The sequence below is a fragment of the Pinus tabuliformis genome, chromosome 1_2, assembly GCF_031772625.1.
Source record: "Pinus tabuliformis cultivar Carrire ecotype Pingquan chromosome 1_2, CPIR1, whole genome shotgun sequence".
Taxonomy (NCBI): Eukaryota; Viridiplantae; Streptophyta; class Pinopsida; order Pinales; family Pinaceae; genus Pinus; species Pinus tabuliformis.
Genome location: NC_142298.1, coordinates 17,018,466 through 17,036,971, shown reverse-complemented (window position 1 = coordinate 17,036,971; position 18,506 = coordinate 17,018,466). Strand labels below are relative to the sequence as shown.

The window sequence follows — 18,506 nt, the reverse complement described above, 5'->3', positions numbered from 1 at the left end:
GAAATTACTGCAAGAAGCTCAGGTGGAACCTAATGCCATTCAAAGGAGAATAAATCAGACCATCCATTTGTAGCAGACCAGAGAAGAAGTGCACCAAAGATCCCAAGTGTTACAAGAAAAACTCAAGAAAATATTTGATAAAAGGACCAAACCAGAAGACTTCTACATTGGAGACAAAGTTCTAAGGTGGGATTCCAGGAAAGAAGACAAAGGAAAACATGGGAAGTTTGACTTCCTGGGGAAAGGGCCGTTTATTATCCATGCATTGCAAGGGAACAATACTTACTTTCTGAAGAGCCTGGATGGTACAGAAACAGAAGAAAGACCAGTGAATGGTCGAATGTTGAAACATTACTTTGATCCAGTTTTTTGATGAATTCTGACTGTAACATGTACATATTATATCCTTTATAATGTCACAGTTTGGATTGAATAGTAACTTGATGCAGTTGAAGCCCGAAGAGAAGGCCCTAAGCTTCACAAGTGTGTTTTCATACATACAATAAAGCAACCAGCAAAGGAAGATTTCAGAGCACAGTAAAAGTCACTCATAAGGCTCTCTGACCTGCTATTCTTGACTTTCCACCAGGGAAAGCCATCCCCAAGTGGAGCCACTGTTGTACTCCTATACCAATAGGTGTCATATTTCATGATTGACTGGTTGAGCTCTGTAATATGTTCATCCTTTTCCTTGTTGCAAAGGTTTCCATATTATCAAAAATTTAAAAAATGTAAAGAGGGTATGCCCTAAAAGAAAAATCAAAGGGTAAAAAGAATAAAATGGTCAAAAAAGTGAAAGAAATGAACCCCAAACAAAGAAAGACCAGGAAAGTGTGCAAGTCCAAATTGCCACTACTATTTCTTTTTCTGTAAATAAAGCATTGTGTGCAGCTTGTTGAACTTTATGCCACAATTGATGAATGGCCAAACAGCTTAATCTTGGCTAGTTCATGTTTGAATTTCCTGTTTTAGAGATAGAGAATAAAATCTGTCCAAACTGTTTAATCTTGGCAGATAAGTAGATAGGTAGAGAAGCAAAGGAGCTCAATTGTTTAATCTGAGCCCTTGGAAGTAATAAGTGCAGACTTAGGTAGGCTTACCATGAAAAGAAAAGAAAAGTTAAATGAGGGTTTGCCAGTCTAAGTGCACCCAAGAAAGAAGAAAAAATGCTAGGCCATGTAGGTAGGGTAGGTAGATGGTGTTGCAGAATGATACTTGTGATGGATCATGTCTTTCAAAATGTTAATTTTCACTCCCATCACAAGTGCAAGGCAGATATTTTGATGCAGCTCAAGCGAGGCAGATTCATAACTAACTCCCCTTCATACTTTTCCTGAATCACTTACTAATTTCCCCTCCGAAGGTATTAAGACCTGCTTAATATCACTCAAAACCATTCATTCCGTTTCAAAATGATTGCCTAAGTAAAAATCTATTTTGCTTAGAGAATAATCATATTTCTCATATAAAGCCACTTTTCCCTTTTAGCCTAAGTGTTTAACCATATAACTTAGTGCTTTCTACTTCATAAATCATATTGACTTATAATTTTTTTTTTATTATATAAATCCCATGTACATGGTTACCCTTCTCGTAATATGTATATATAATAAAAACCCCAAATAATTAATATCCCCACCCCGGTCAATTACGACCATAGCACTATTTGAAAGAAATTAACGGATTTATTTTTTCGTTAATAAACTCCTCATCACCGCGCTCATGGGATTAATTAACCCCTGGTTAATTAATAACCAAACTAAGCCCCGAACCAATCAAATCCGCCCCGATACAATTAAAAACATGATTTATTTGCGTCGGCCCCGCGAATTCACCTCCCGCCATCTCCATGCCCCGCCCACCATCTGATCAAACCTCATCCATCCAACAGTTCAAAATCATTTCGCGACCCCCTCCATCGCCGATGTTTAAGTCGTGGGGAACCGATGGTTTTGGCGCCTGTACCCTGCCATGCATCGCGCTCCTGCTTTGCTCACTCCCTCTCCGCCCGAAACTGCCCAGCCCCAAAAGCGGTGCGAGCCAAACCGCTTACCACCATCCCCTTGTTGGCGTCATCTGCTGATGTCACCCTTTGCTGACATCATCCGTCCCTATGCTGATGTCACCTGCCATGTCTCCGCCACATCATCTGTCCCGTACCCCCGCTAATGTCACCCGTCCATCAAATCATGATTTCCCACCAAAATTCATTTTTGTCAATTAAAGGGTAAAAACATCATTTTTTGCTATATTTTCCAGCATGCAGCACTCCAGGCATAAGATCCATTGATGTTCATAGTTCCAGTTTTCCGACCGCCTCCTGACCAGAAAAGCTCCAGCAACAAGCTCGCAGCCTCTGCCGACTCGCCATTTTACAGTTTCTTCCTCTACAAACATAGTTTAAACTGAACCGAGGGACTTCCGAGCTCATAGAAAAAAGAAACAGAGATATACAGGGATATTTTGCTACCCTAGCCAGTGGACCTTCAGAAACACAAATCGCCAGAAGAAAGCGGTGAGAAGACATGTTCGCAGTTTTGTTCTATCAGAACACGATGGACAACGATGTGCAGGGGTCAGTTCAGCATTAAAGAGCATCAAAAACAAGTCAAAGAGTATCAGTTCAAGCATTAAAGTGTATCAGACAATCATTAAAGAGTGTCAGGGCAGAATTAAAAGCAACAGATCAAAATTAAAAAGCCCATTTAAGATAGACAGTCGGTGCAGAGTTACTTCAGGACAGCTGCAAGCCAAACCCTAAAGGCCTACCTCCAGCACAACATCAGTTATCTTTCTCGAGCCGCTTCTATGTTACTTGTAAACTATTTTAGGTTAAAACTAGATATTATCTCAGAGCTGTGATGAGATATTGTTTGTACATATATATACCCTCTCCATTAGGGTAGTGAGGAGGTTGGGTGTGTGTGGATTTCCCAGACTTTGCTGTAACTCAGATACTTTGGAATAAAAAGCTATTAGAATCAATTGTTGTTTGACCTACTGGATGAAGAATTGAAGCAGAGGACTTGTCACAGAATTCTTGAATCAACCTCCGGATCAATAAGTCCCTTATATCTTGTGTTTTACAGTTTTCATGTTTATTATATCACCTGTGTTTCATAATCTGAATGGTAAAGAAAAAGGTTAATTCAGAATTTGCTTAACTACACTCTGTTTTCAGTCTTTATTATTCTCTGTGTTTTCTTCAGAATTAGCATAAACAGTGAATTCTTAATTTCTCCTGTTTCCTGATTCTTTCATGTTGAGTATTTGCTAAGGAATTCTTAACTGCTCCTTATCAGTAATCATCCATTTTCCCTCTTTCAATATGTTGAAGGATTCTTAACTGCCCTTCACCCATTTGAGCCCATTCCATCTGATTCCAGCCTTTATTTGTTCCCTGTTTGACTACCTTGCTCTGTGATGCCATCCTCTGTTAGAAACCAAATCCAGAAAGCCATCTTCTTTGACTCCATCATGCCCAATGGATTGAACTATTCTGTCTTACATCTCTGTTCTATTGAATTTCACCACCCCAACTCAAAACAAAACCCTTGAACTTCATAACTAGCCTAATACCTCTAAAAAACGAAGCTAAATCATAAAGAGAGAGCCCTCTCTGGATATAGATTGGCTAGATTCTATATCTAAAAGATTGGTCTGTGGTTACCTCGGCCGTATTCCCTTTCTTACAACTTTTGGGAACAACCTGACTAATAACAACTTGAATGGATCGCTTCTTGGACAAGGACTATGTTATCCACAATTTGTCTATTTCCCACAAATCCTCCTTGGTTTTTTGATATCAATCTTTGATAAGAGTGACTTGACTCACACTACTAGAATTTTAGAAATCAGCTTGTAGGACATATTACAAAGGGAGATAGGTCTAAAATGAGGAAGGCTTGAACTTGCTTGGGACAAAAGCAAGAAAGGATGAGTTGATACCCCCTCCAATATACTTATGCTTGATGGAATAATATATCATTATGCAAAGGTCAAATTTAATGATATCCCAACATTGCTGATAAAATGTGACCTACGACTTTATCTTGGTTGAAAGAAGGTAAGGCATTCCATAGCTTCTCTTTCTTAATAGTGAATAACAAAGCCTCATTATCCTCTTTGGAAACTAGATGAGGAATATTCTCCAACATATCACACACAACATGATTGTTCTTCTGCCTATCTGGTTCTTTATAGAGAGAACAAAAGTGATAAACGACCTCGTCTTTGATATGTTGGAGATCTAAAACTAGTTTCCCATTTACATATATTGAATTTATATATTTTTCCAGGCTATGCTTGTGCCCTGATAATGGATAAAAATTGTATTTTTATACCCTGTTTGAAGCCACATGCTACAAGATTTGAGTTGCCATTCTTCCTCTTCTTCTTTAAGAGTGTTGTGATAATTATCAAAAGTTTTTTTTCCTCCACCAAGGCCACCTTGGAGATGGAGAGTTTCTCCATTTCTTGTTGTATTGCCTCTAACTAATTTTTATGAATGAGAACTTGATTTTTAAGATTTGAAGAATCTTTCTTGGCCCATTATTTTAAAACCAATTTCAAATCTTTAATTTTCTATTCCCAAATAAAAATTAGAGAACATATTATCCATTTCCCCAAGCTTGTTAAACAACTTCCCAAAATTTGGGTTTATGAAGCCAAAATGGATTATATCTAGAAGCTAAAGGGACATAGTCCACCATAAGTTGAATTTCCAAAGAAATAGGATGATGATTGGAACCACTCCAAGACAATATTTTAGAGGAAACTAAGAGATTTTGATTAAGAAAGAATTGGCTACAAGAAAACGGCCTAGTCTCGAAACTATATGACTCAGGCCTATCCTTCAATTACTCCACATATTTTTTTTTCCAGTAAGGCTTGATGAAACCCAATTTACTGATAAGGTATTCCATCTGCTCTTGAAAATGTTCTCTAACTTGGGATCCTCCTATGTTTTCCCATGGATGGAGAGTAGTGTTAAAGTCATCTCCCAAAATCCAATCATGGCTCAAATTTGAGTCCTCTAGCATTTGTAGGGAAGACTAGCATTCTTTTTTTTCTTGATAATGGACTCACATATAAATATCGAGGAAACAACATATATTTTGAGAATGAAAATTCCAAATTTGGATCACGAGCTAGTGAATAATGGATTGACAAGAGACAAAACACAAGTGAAGAGAAGACCACACAATGAACAAAACCCCTAAGGCTCCATGTGAATTTATTGTCCAAAATTCACATCCTTTTCATAAATTTGATCATTTTCAGAGAACATCCCATTCCCCCAATTTAGTCTCCTAGGGAAGGAGGACTAGGAGTTTTTATTTTTTAAACAAGCTCTTAACTTCTGCCATTCTTTTTTCTAATCCTAATCCTATGCAATTCCAAGAGAGGATTTCATTATTTACTTGTGGATATAAAGCCCTATTGTACAGAGGTAGGGCCACTTCCTTGTCTAGTTTGCTTGAGAATCTTTGAGATAGTTGCTTCTAACAATCTTTGGGAACCCAACTCTTTATCATTCTCTGTGTGTGCACTTCTCATGTATTGATTTGTTTGTCATTCCACTTTCCTATGTGGTTTCTTTATATTTTCCCTTTCACCTTCTGATTTTTCATCTGTCAATCCAAAGATAGAATATCCTTGTGGGATTGTTGTATTTTGGGGGAGTGAAGGACTTCCTCCTCCTCCATTTCGGCTTCTTCCTCCCTATCAATATGTTTCTGAAAAGGGATATACTCTGGGGATGCATCTCAACATTTTGGCCCTCAAAGTTTGTGCATTGAGAATCTACCAAAGGAATCTCTTAATGAGTCAAATATGGAATTTTTCCCATCTTTGTCTACCAAGTTCAAGGGTTCAAATTTATTCCCTCCCGGGCCCTTTAGCTTACTTGAGGAAGATCCTTCACTTATAGAGGCCATTTTTTTTGGAGAAGAGGGGGTTTTAGAACTTGATCCATTGCATTCCTAAAGTTTTGCAGTTGCACTATGCTTTGGAGCTCCTTTTCTTCATGTTAGTTGTTTTCACCAATCGTCCTCTTCATTAATTTTCATGGTCACTTCCATCTTTGTACATCTGAAAAATGTCCATATTCATGGAAATTCTTACATTTGAATGGTAGCTAGTTATAATCTACCTCTTGATAATGAATCCACACGTCTAACTGTAAATTGATTGTTATCGGTAGCCCCTTATCTATACACACTTCAACACTAATTTGAGCGCAAGATTGCATTCCCTCTCGTAGCTTAGCCCAATCGATATATTGACCCAAAGCATTACCAATATTTCTGAAGGTTTCCTCATTCCAACAATGAAGAGGAATACATGACAACTTAACCCAAACTAGTACAAATAATGTGACTTCATTTTTTGAGTTAAAATCCAGACTCTAATGATCCAAATACAAACATTGAGCTCCCATGAAGTAAGGCCCGCTGTAGAAGATCAAATCATGATCCTCTTTTATTTTTCAAAGAGGAAGGTGAAAAAAACCCTTCCGTAGAAGGATACAGAGACTTGTCTCTTTTTTTTTTGGCCTCCAATTTTTATCCACCCATTGATTCCGAGAGTGTGGCGATGGCCACAATCCCATAAACTGCTTTATAAGAACCCTCTTAGCCAGCCCGAGGGACATTGCTCATGACTGATTGACATCAATAACAATTTTTAGAACATCATCCAACTTTTTCACAAATCAGGTAAGCTTCGATCTTTGAAATCTTGGGCCACTAGTGATCAAGGTATTGAAAGCAACAATATCATAAGTAAGAGGTGGAGGAAAGTCTAAATCTTATAGCCAAAAGCCATTAACAACAAAAAAAAAAAAACAACATTGCTAAGATTTTGGAAGAAAAATTAAAATTTAAATAACCAAATCAAAAAATTTAATAAATAATTTTTTTTTAATAATAAAATAAGTATTATTTTTTAATAGCAAAATATTATTTTTAACATATCATTAAATGTAAAGTTATAAAGAATTTTTCTTCTCATTAATTTTATGGTAATCTTATTAATAAAATATAAAATATTATAAATTTTAGTAATAATAGAAGATTATAAATAATAATAGTATAAATATTTAATTATATATTTTAAATAATATAAAATATGTAAATATAAATTACAATGATGAATTTTGTTTTATTTTAAAATATTGAAAATTAATATTAAATTTTTAATATATGTGTTTTTTAGATTATAATCATTGACTAAATATATAAAAAAATCTTTACTTCTTGAAGAAGTTTAGATTCTTGGTTATAATGTTTAGCTTTTTCTTCATGATAAGGATTGCTTATTGATTGTCACTTTACATTTTTGCAAATGCCTTTTTTGGTCGGTAAGTTTCAATTGATTAAAGAAGATATAAGACTTTTTGTTCTATCATTTTTTATATAAAAAAATGATGAAATTATTATTAAAAAGTAATATAAAATGCTTTCTTATACCTTCCTATTGAAAATGTACCATTAGTTTCATCCCATCATATATAATTAATATTACACCTAACTCAATTTAATATTTAATAATTTTATTATAATTAATATTATATCTAACTCAATTTAATATTTAATAATTTTACTATATTACAAAACTAAATATACCCTATCTATATATATAAAATCATGTTATTTTTATTAAATAGTTAAACTAAAATAATGATTTTGAATAATATTTCAATAATTATTATAAATATTCCAAACTATATTTATTAGTAAATGAATATTATAGCAAATACCTTCCTTGCAATGTTTTTAACATCTTTTTTAAGTTTTGATTTATTATAAAATTTATATTTTAAATTTTAATTTATTATAAAATGTATTTTGTTAATTTTGTTTTATTATAAAATGGAATAAATATTGCCGTGGTCAACTTATTAAAAGACAACTCTACCTTGACAAATAAATAACTAACTGACATAATTCCCCATATATGAAGCAACTCGGCAATGACCAAGAAATGAAAAAGCAAGGGGTTGCAAGCTGACCAAAAAGTAGGGAGGTTAAGCTGACCAAAAAGCAGAAGAAGAAGGAAGTTTCACAGGTAAAAGGTATCCCCATTGATTCCCTTGTTAACTCGAGTTGTAGGTAAATGATTTGGGGTTGGGATATCCCCACCTCTCTCCCCCACATTATAAATTTGATTATAGGCAATTTTCAAGGCACAACTCTGTTGTATAGGCAATTCTGATTATATGCAATTGGGAAGGCACAATAGCGTTGTATAGGCACCTTAAGGCATTGAGATCAACATGGGTTTATTCACAAAATTGTTCCTTGGATTTGTACTCTTCTCTGTATGCATGTGCCTCTCTCAACAGGCCGACGTATACCGTCTGCACCCCAAATATGAAGCAGCAGATGGTAATGAAGAAGGAGATTCCGAGTCCTCCTTTGTGAGCCGAGACACCAACAGGATTGGCAGGAGGTTGCAGGCAGCTAAAACTACCCTCTTTCCTCTCAAAGGGAACATTGTTCCAAATGGGTAATGTAGAAGACAATCAGAATTTCATTCTCAGTTCTGAATTCATGGTTTGTTTTTGAATATGCAACTGATTATGGTGGAATTGCAGGCTGTATTATGTTACTCTGTCAATTGGGAATCCTCCAAAGCAATATTTTCTGGATGTGGACAGTGGTAGTGATCTCACCTGGCTCCAATGCGATGCTCCATGCAAAAGTTGTGCCAAGGTATGCAGCTTAGGCCAGTCTATGCATTGCTTTTTCATTTGAGCAATTTTAGTTGATTGTGGATGCATTCATGCAGTACAAAGGTTAGGTAGCAGACCTATCGCACTTGCGGACAATTGCCAGTACTTTGCTGAATTCTGTTTTATTCCCTGATCTTTTTGAGTTTATGTTCCCTAATTTTTTGATAAGCCAAATTATGAGTCTGCTGAGTCTACAAGGTGACTCTGCATCTTGGGTTGGTAGTAGATCTATCCCACTTGCAGACAATGATCAGTACTTTGGCGAGTTTGTGTTATCTGATTTTTTTTAATAAGCCAGGTTTTGAGCTTTCTAAGTCTCAGAGTTGACTTTGCATTGTGGTTTGGTAGCAGGCCGATCACACTTGCAAGCAGTCACCACTTTATCAAGTATATGTTCCCTGAATTTTTTGAATTATGTTCCCTGATTTTTGAATAAGCCAAGTCATTATCCTGCTGAGTCTCAGAGTTGACTCCGCATTTATTGGGTTAGTAGCCGATGCATTGCTTGCTTGTATCTCTGCCTGTTTATGCATGTATTCCAATCTGGAAATTAGCATATTGGGTTTCTAGATATTCGTGAACGCCATGGTATTTGAGGTAGAATACATGGTGCTTGACAGGACCCAATTGATGCATATGAAAGTTGTTTTCTATTTGTTAGCATCTGCATCATGGGCGCATTTGTTGTATGTTCTGTTAGTTGTCTCTCTGCATTTCTCTCTTGGATATGTCTTAGTCACATCCTTGAGTTACTGTAATGGATGTATTTGACTCTCTGCATTCTCAGCTTTTTGGTTCATCAGTGGACACTATTTCTTGAACTCATTCTATCTCGGGTTCTGCAGTTTGAGACTACATGAGAGGGTTATGTCTTCTGTGCAGGTACCACATACCTTGTACAAGCCAAAGCAAGGCTCCCTGGTGCTAGGCAAGGATCCTCTGTGTGCTGCTGTGCAGGCAGGGAGTGGCCATAGAAGTGCTTCTTCTCAACAGTGTGATTATGATGTTGAGTATGTTGATCAAGGCTATTCCATGGGCGTCCTTGTTAGAGACAGTGTTCGGACCGTCCTCACCAATGGAACTGTGTTAACAGCCAATTCTGTTTTTGGGTATGTGTTGGTTCATTTAATCGTCTGTTTGTGTCAGATGGAATTCCTTCCTTTCAAACAACTTCTGAAACTGTGAAAATTACTGAATTGTGGAATCTGATAACAGATTTTACTGGTCATGACTGGCATAAAAATAAATCTAGGTGATCAGTGATGTTCATAAATGTTTTTTGTGACAGGTGTGGATATGACCAACAGGGATCTTTGAAAGCGTCCCCTGCACTCACGGATGGTGTTTTGGGTATTGGCAGTGGTATGGTGAGTCTTCCATCTCAATGGGCAAAGCAAGGCCTCATCAAGAATGTGATAGGTCACTGTATTTCAGGAGGTGGACGAGATGGGGGATACATGTTCTTTGGTGATGATATTGTATCCACCTCAGCCATGAGTTGGGTTCCCATGCTTGGCAAGCCATCCACGTAAGATCAAAATAAATGCACTTTCTCTGCTCTCTCTATCTTTTCAATTGAAAGTTCAGCATAATCAAATAGAATCTTCCTCAACATATTTCCTAAATATAATCCTCAGCCATGAGTTGGGTTGCCATGCTTGGCAAGCCATCCACGTAAGATCAAAATAAATGCACTTTCTCTCCTCTCTCTATCTTTTCAATTGAAAGTTCAGCATAATCAAGTAGAATCTTCCTCAACATATTTCCTAAATATAATCCTCAACACAAAAGTTTCATCAATATAATAGGCACCAAATTGAAGTTCATCACATATCAGAATTCATGTTTAATTTCAGCCTGAAGGGCATAGAATAAACATCATTTCTCAGTCTCACTGAACTGCTAATCTTGAATACTCTGATTCATCAGAGCCTTCTTGTTTTGAATTCACTTGTGCTAATTATTTCATTGACCCAAAAATTGAGTGAACTGTCTGAGCTCCCGTTTGCCCTCATTTCACATGCTTCAGTACAAGAACCTTAAAGAGTCTGGATAAGGTTATTCATTTACAGCCCTGATTATATGAATGGGACAAAATTCCTCTAGATCCACACCCTGGTCACTTTAGGCTTCAGAATATTCACAATGTTGTTCTTCATCTTCATTTTGTGTTTGATTTTACAGATTAATCTGGTCTTCTAGAGTTTCAACCTGCTCAGACACATCTGCAGTTATTTTTGTAATTCTGGTTTCTGTATCCTGAGACCTATCCCCAAAACCATTATCCTACTTCCCTTTGAAAAGTTCCTATTCCTGCTTTGCATGTGCTATTCATCTATCTAAACTAGTTTTGATAGTTTTTTCTTTATGTTTTCCCCTCTCTTCACTAAGTGTCCACAGTAATCTGTATAGGAAGAGATTTTGGAGGCTATTTAACCCTGCCTTCCTGCCTATGCTGTCATAGATCTAACAGTCCAAGTTGCCCCGTTAGCAACATTAGCTTCTTATTGAACCCTTGTACAAAAGAGATTTCACATAGACATAAAATAGTTACATTAATTTCAAGCTAAGAATAATGCACATAATAGTACATTGAGAGGTGATAGTATGAACTCTTACCTTCTCCTCAGAGTCACACATTTAACTTTCCATATAAACCATAGATCTTCCTCTTCTGCAATTTATCTACAAATCACTTGGATTTTTATGATTATCACAATGAATAATCACCTATTTACATCTTTCTCTTTGATTTTCCTCGAGTTTCCTTCCATGCCCCTGAATAATAATATTTGAAATACTTGTAAACAGATTAGCTTTTCCCAAAATAAATAATGCCACCTTCATTTTTTTTACATGTTGAATGTGCCATAACTATTGGCATCTCATTTTCTGTCTAACCATTCTTTAGTGCAGATGCTGTTCATAAATATTGTTTACCGCAATCTTTTATCTTGTTTAGATTATAATGAGTTGGTTATCAAAGGCTAGATTCCATGTTTATAGTTGTCACCCACGTGTCTACAGTAGTTCCAGTTTAAGGTCTTAATTGGTCGTTTTTTCACATACAGCCTAACAGGTTTAATCTTCATCAAGGTTCTTCCTTTTCTTTGTGACCTTTCTGATATAAATATCTAAGGTTCTAATTTCGAAACGTCTTAAGACATTTCTCCACCTCATGCTATCCTAGAGAAGGATACTGAGCTCGATTCCATGTTTCTAGTTGTCATTCAAGTGTCTACATTAGTTCCAGCTTAAGATCTTAACCAGTTATTTTTTCACATACAACGTAGCAGGTTTAATCTTCATCAAGGTTCTTCTTTTTCTTTGCGACCATTATGATGTAAATATCTAATGTTCCAATTAACGAAAGTCTTAAAAATTTCTTTGCCTCAGCTATCTTAGAGAAGCATACCAACTATTTTGAGTTAGATTATCAGATGTGATGAGGACCATCTTAGGATATCATAAATAAGAAGAACAATCTCAGAACTTTTCGACCATCTTTTCCAAAGGGATTTGAACAATATGATAAAATCTTCAGCATTTACTTCCCCTGTAATATACATAATGTTGAATATATGAACAACCGTTGTTGTTTTCAAGCGAGTTGCATTTTTCTCCTTCATATTATCAGCCATTTCCATGGCTCATGTTGTTAATATTTTTAGTCTACCACTTGATATATGGAAATAGGTAGCTAATGCATAGTGTTGCATAGCTAAATGTTTTAGCTCCATGCTGTACACTTGCCTATTAATACATTTATTTTACGTGCTTAGTTTCCATCTGACCATAAATCATTTCCTATAAACTATAATGCATTCAGGTGACCGAGATGATTTCTTTTTGGAGTCCTATATGAGGAATAATGAATATGCATTGTGCAACTCCCATTTCAAAAGATGATGGTTTCCCCAACTCTGTATATATAACTATTATCCATTCATTATTACTTATGTCTATTTCATTCATAGCTCACTCCCATGGTTAAAAAGGGGAAACTGGTAGGCAAAATGGTTTCCAATAGAGCCTACTTCTCTTTCCTCTCTGCAACTATCACCATCCTTGCTTAAGAAGCCATTACTCCATTTGAATAGATACGTAGAATGAGTGGCTAGAACTTCTGTCTTAACATCCAATTTAGGTTCAAAATACTAAACAAATGTTGTCAACTGGCTTTCCAGTCCATTCCACATTATATTGATCTGTTTGCAGATGTAAGGCTATGTTAATTGTGAGATGATTGTTAATCAACTGAGATCCACTTTGTGGGAGCTGTATTCCTTTAGGACCTGCAATTGCTATCATCATATACCGTTTGGCATATAGTATTAACGGAAAGAAGAAGTAAGAGACATCATTGCAATTGTATTCCTTCAGAAACATTATCATTAAAACATACAACTCCATTCTGTGTAAGCCTTGAAAAAGTACATCACTAGCTTTAATATATTCTGATCTGTTCTTGAAGCTCGGTCCAGAATTTCCTACAAATTAATTATATTGCCTGACAAGTATCTTCCCCTCATAAAGCCAGTTTTCTATTTACTTACAATACCATCCTGCTTTTTAGGCTTGGCCTCTAGTTTAAAACAACTCCCATGTCTTCAGCTTTAAAGTTTAAACCGCTGCAAGCTGTCCTCTGAGGTTACAACCTTCCCTCAGGCATACAAAGCTCATTCTTTGTACACCTTACTCCACTGAACTGACCTTATCTACACCCTGAGGTTACCTACTACAGTATGCCCATTGCCTACACAGCTTGATTTCCAGGGACGCCTTACCAGCTACAGCCCTTCTACCACCTTTCAGGAGAACCTCAGCAATTAACTTGAAAGCCCTTTAAAATAATTTTTCTTGATTTAATTTGTTATTCAAAGTAATTTATGAACTTCTACTAACACACTGTTCTCTTGTTTTTCAGAAAACACTATAATGTGGGGCCTGCACAGATGATTATTGCAAACAAACCCCTTGACAAAGATGTATATGGAAGAAGGCTAGGAGGAATAATATTTGATAGCGGTAGCTCCTACACATACTTCACAAATCAAGCTTATGCTGCTTTCCTCTCAGCTGTAAGTATCACAATTGACCATTCCCTCCTACTATAAGGACTTCGTCTCCTTCTAATAGTGCAATGTTGACAGGTTAAAGAAAACCTATCTGGAAAACAGTTGGATCAAGATAGATCAGATTCATTCCTACCACTCTGTTGGCGAAAGAAAAAGGGGTTCAAGTAAGGGCATTACTTAAGTTTTGAAAGTCAAGTGTGACTTCAATTTCAATAATTCAATCTCAGGCTTATTTAGAGTTTAAATTATAAAAACCATGGCCATTGGCAAGATATTAGTATCTTGAATGCTTCCTGACTTTTGTGAAATTATCAGATCTGTTGCAGATGCTGCAACATACTTTAAGCCGTTAACACTCAAATTTGTAAGCGCCAAAAAACAGATGGAAATTTCTCCAGAAGGTTATTTGGTTGTCAATGTAAGCATGCATAAGCTTTGACATACTTTATGAGAACTGTGTCTTTCCAACAGATGATATTGTAACATAACATTCAAGGATCAGCATTATGAGTTTACCAAAGAAAATATTGCCACAGAAGCTATTTATTGATTAAGCTTAACAATTTCTATTATAAAAAAATTACTGATGAATGAGTTTCAATGCATAGAAAAAAGGTAATGCCTGCTTGGGAATCCTGAATGGTACTGCGATGGGTAATGTGGACACAAATATTCTGGGAGGTAATGAAATTCCATATTATTTTGCTGCTTTTTGGTTGTGTATTTGTCAGGCTGATTTTTTACAATCATGGCATGAATGATCTTGGTGTTGCTTGTACCTAGAGCCAGTTGAGGCATGTTCTTAATCTACATGTTGGTGATGGTATTCAGATAAATTAACAAAATTGTCTTGCATTTTGCAGATATATCTTTGCAAGGGCACCTTGTTGTTTATGACAATGAGAAAAACCAGATTGGTTGGGCTCGCACAGATTGCCAAAAGATTCCAAAGTTCTGAGTCTTCTCCTTCTTTTACCTACGATTCTTATTCTATAGGATTTAGTGCATTTTTTATTTTTTATTTGCTTTTGCGCATGAAAGAGATATGGCAAACTGAGATCCTGTAACTGGCTCTTCCCGAGTACACCAGCAATTGCTGTTTTGACTTGTCAAATAAAGGAGTAATTGTATCACATTTTTGATGAACCTGCATTTTGGGAATCTTTCATCATTTATACCTAGAACTACCTCTGTACTTCCTCTTTTTGGTATCCTGCTATTACCTTTCAATGTATATAAAAAGAAGGTACAGAAACTATGTGTGTACAATTAATTACTTGATACAGCACCAAAAGTACACTTAAAAGATAAACTGCACTGAACAGCCCATTGATAGCAAGAGTCTTCACCAGTAAAGAATATAACAGCAAAAAGCAGACTTGAATCACATTTAACAGCTCGTGAAGAGCAAATAATTTCCTCCAGAAGAAGTATAGACTCTATAGCAGCAAAACTGGGAAAAGTTACCAAGGCAACCCAAAACTGAAAAAGACAGACAACTCTTAAAATCTCTTAATTTGCTTCAAAGCCAGCACTCTTCACTAACAATTTTCAACCACCAAATATCCAACTGAAATAAGTATAAGTTCAATTTGGGGATTGGACCTTTCCTTTCAAAATGCATCCCACACTTGACCCAAAAATGTTTAGAAAACATTTTCTGGAAAAACAAAAAAGGGTTCAAGAAACGGTACAGGGAAATGTTTCAAGATTTACACACTCCAATATGGGAAAGATGGCTCCCCTCCATGATTCCTGATAGCAAGGACAGAAACTACACATCAATTCAATATTTATTTTGTTATTTAGATTAATCACTTAAGTCTTCATTTTTTCTTCTATCAAGTACTATATCTAGGAATCTAAATCTTGAGGTTGGTTGTTTCTCACAGAGCAGCCACACAGAGGCGGGTGTTGCAGTCCTCTCAACCTCTTGCTGAACAATTTGTGGCATTTGAAGATCCCTCAGTGTTTCACAGAAATACATTAGAAGAAAGAATGTCATGTTCTGAAGAGCTTGGGAAAGCAGTTTGCCCTTCCTCTTCACATTTTCTTCCTGCGCTTGGTATATATCAAGAAAACAGCTGTATGATTCCAACATGATAAATAGTTCACTGCATTTAATCAGAGTTTCATAAAAAGAGGAGAGAGCTGCGGAGAAGCGGATTTATTTCTGTATCTGGTTGCCAATTAGTTAAAGAACCTCAGCCACTTCGAAATAGAAGTATTGTTTTAAGGTGATTTCCCACCTTTTGACAAAAGAACACAATCAAGACAAAACACTCGTAGGTTCCAAACTGGCTAAAACAGAGCCTGTGTTGAATTGCCATTTAAGGCTTGGTCTCATAGCGCTTCACGTATTCTTTCTTGTACCAAATTTTAAGTATGACGTGGCCACTGACTACAGTTTCATGCATCAAATGTGGAAGGCCTGTGCTGCTTATATCATACTGAATCATAAGAAAAATTGTCAACTGAAAGATAGCAAATGCAGAATTCTAGCATATTTATAGTAAATGTGGCATGTTTGCCATGGCAGGTGTGACAGTTTACAAATACTTACAAATACAAACCAAACAAGCTGTTTGAGGCAGCCAAACTTCTGTATCTTCCTGGAAGTAAAAGTATGTTTCTCAGAAATGTATTATTTCATTTGTAACCAATGTTTCATTACCTACAAAACAATACAAGTATTATTCTGAGTATGCTTTGAGCAATGCTTTCAACTAGTGATCTGTTTGAACTGTTAGACAGTTTATCAAACTGTTTCTCAGAATTCCTTTTAAATGCATCAATATTTCATTAGTGATCACAAGAGTTCCTTTTAAATGCATCAAATATTTCATTAGTGATCACAAGAGTACATTATACACTTCACATTATCAGGCCAAAGCTTGAATGTGAATTTTATTTTATTTCTATCGTAAATAGGTAATTCGTTGGAGTCATCTGGGCAAGGCCCATTGTCAAATTTAGCAGCTGCCACTATAACACCAAGAGTATATCCAACAGCCTATAAGCCAGATAAACCAAGAATTTAAGACTTAGCAAGAGCCGAGACTCCACTAGGATGGGAGAGCCTATTTCTTGGACCCTATCACAACAGACCAAAGATGTCCCCTATAAAATTTGAGACCACGTAGAGAATATTGAATGTAAAAACTTATGCAAGAACACCAAGAGTATATGCAATAGCCGGTAAGCCAGATATACCAAGAATTTATGACTTAGCAAGAGCCGAGATTCCACTAGGATGGGAGAGCCTACTTCTTGGACCCTATCACAACAAACCAAAGATGTCCCCTATAAAATTTGAAACCACGCAGAGAATATTGAATGTAAAAACTTATGCAAGAGATTAACATACCCTCTTTGGCACCGACCCTAAGTGAATCTAGCTGTTTCTTTCATTTGATGAACCTTAACATCGGTAAGCCATTTCTAATAGACGTTTGCTGTATTTGAAAACTGACGATATTATCCATGTACTGGCATGTTTCATGGTACCAATGCCTATAATGATTGTAGCAAACCTCTAATTTTGAAGTAAGAGCTCGCTCTCTGGCCTAGTAAGTTGCTATTTCTGTGGCAAATTTGCATACGATAGACCTTGAGCAATGAAATGATTTCATTTTAAGGCTTTACTATTGAAGAATCTAGGGCATCTAGGTATAATGAGATGCTTCTGATGATGATAACTATTTGTGAAGCACTTTTTACTTTTTCTTATTAACACAATTTCTCTTATTATTATTAGTGTGTGATCTCTTTCTTCATCAAACAACTACCAAAAACAAAAGAGACAAGAACACAATATGTTGGCTCTTAGCCAGGGCAAAACCTCTCTCTCCTAGAGAGGAAAACCCTTCTGCAAATTTCTCTTATTGAAGCTTCAATTGACAAATGCCAAACCCTAGACCCTTAACCTGTAGATCCTCCAAGCACAAAACATAGTCTCTCTTCCTTTTGTTCTTCAATCAATGCCTTCTTCTACTTTGCATCTTGATCTTCTTCCTTCGCACTTCTTTCGGCAACTAATAGCTCTTTTTCCGGCAACTGCAAAAACCCTTGGTCTCCTTAGAGACCCCTTCTTCTTTTGTGCCTTCCTTTCCTTTGCTTGGCAATCTTCCTTTTCCTTGACACTTGACTAGGTAATGTGTCTCTCCTTCTGGTGTATCTCTGAGTTAGAGGTTAATCCTCTTAACCCTACTGCAGATCTGATTTATTTGCACATGTGACTGATATAGGGCTTGAGATGGACCTTTTTACTTTCTTCCTTCCTTCGCTAGATGTGGGACCTCCTTCGGTTGAGATGGAGGCCTATTTGAAGTCTCTTCTTAGCCCAATCGAACTCTATTATGTTGTTGCCCTTGTGGATCTGATGTGATTGCAAAACTGCCCTCTCTTTGCATGTGTGACAGAATTAGGCCCTAAAATAGCCCTCCCAAACTCGGTTTCTTTTTCTTCTTCTTCGCTGCCCTAGAATCACCTCAATGCTCCTTTTTCGCACCTCTTTTTCGTCCTTCCTTCTTCTCTGATTTCAGAGATGAGTAGTGATACTTTTGTGAGGTCGAACTACCCTATATATAGGACACTGTCCCTCCTATTTGGGCTGACTTGAGCTAGTGACACTGACATGTCTTGAAGTGTACCAAAAATTCATTTTTGAGCCGACTTTGAAGATGAGACTT

General features: G+C 36.4%; 1 protein-coding gene across 1 annotated transcript; it reads left to right on the top strand.

Annotated features, from left to right (window-relative positions):
* The first annotated feature begins 8,110 nt into the window (after window positions 1–8,110).
* LOC149204091 (aspartyl protease APCB1-like) lies at window positions 8,111–16,520 on the top strand. Its single transcript, XM_089394637.1, has 10 exons — window positions 8,111–8,511; window positions 8,600–8,717; window positions 9,620–9,846; window positions 10,026–10,265; window positions 13,665–13,818; window positions 13,891–13,979; window positions 14,131–14,233; window positions 14,424–14,496; window positions 14,679–14,766; window positions 15,708–16,520. Exons 1-10 carry the CDS (start codon window positions 8,279–8,281, stop codon window positions 15,916–15,918), a joined length of 1,536 nt encoding a protein of 511 aa, XP_089250763.1. The 5' UTR covers window positions 8,111–8,278; the 3' UTR covers window positions 15,919–16,520.
* The last annotated feature ends 1,986 nt before the right edge of the window (window positions 16,521–18,506 follow it).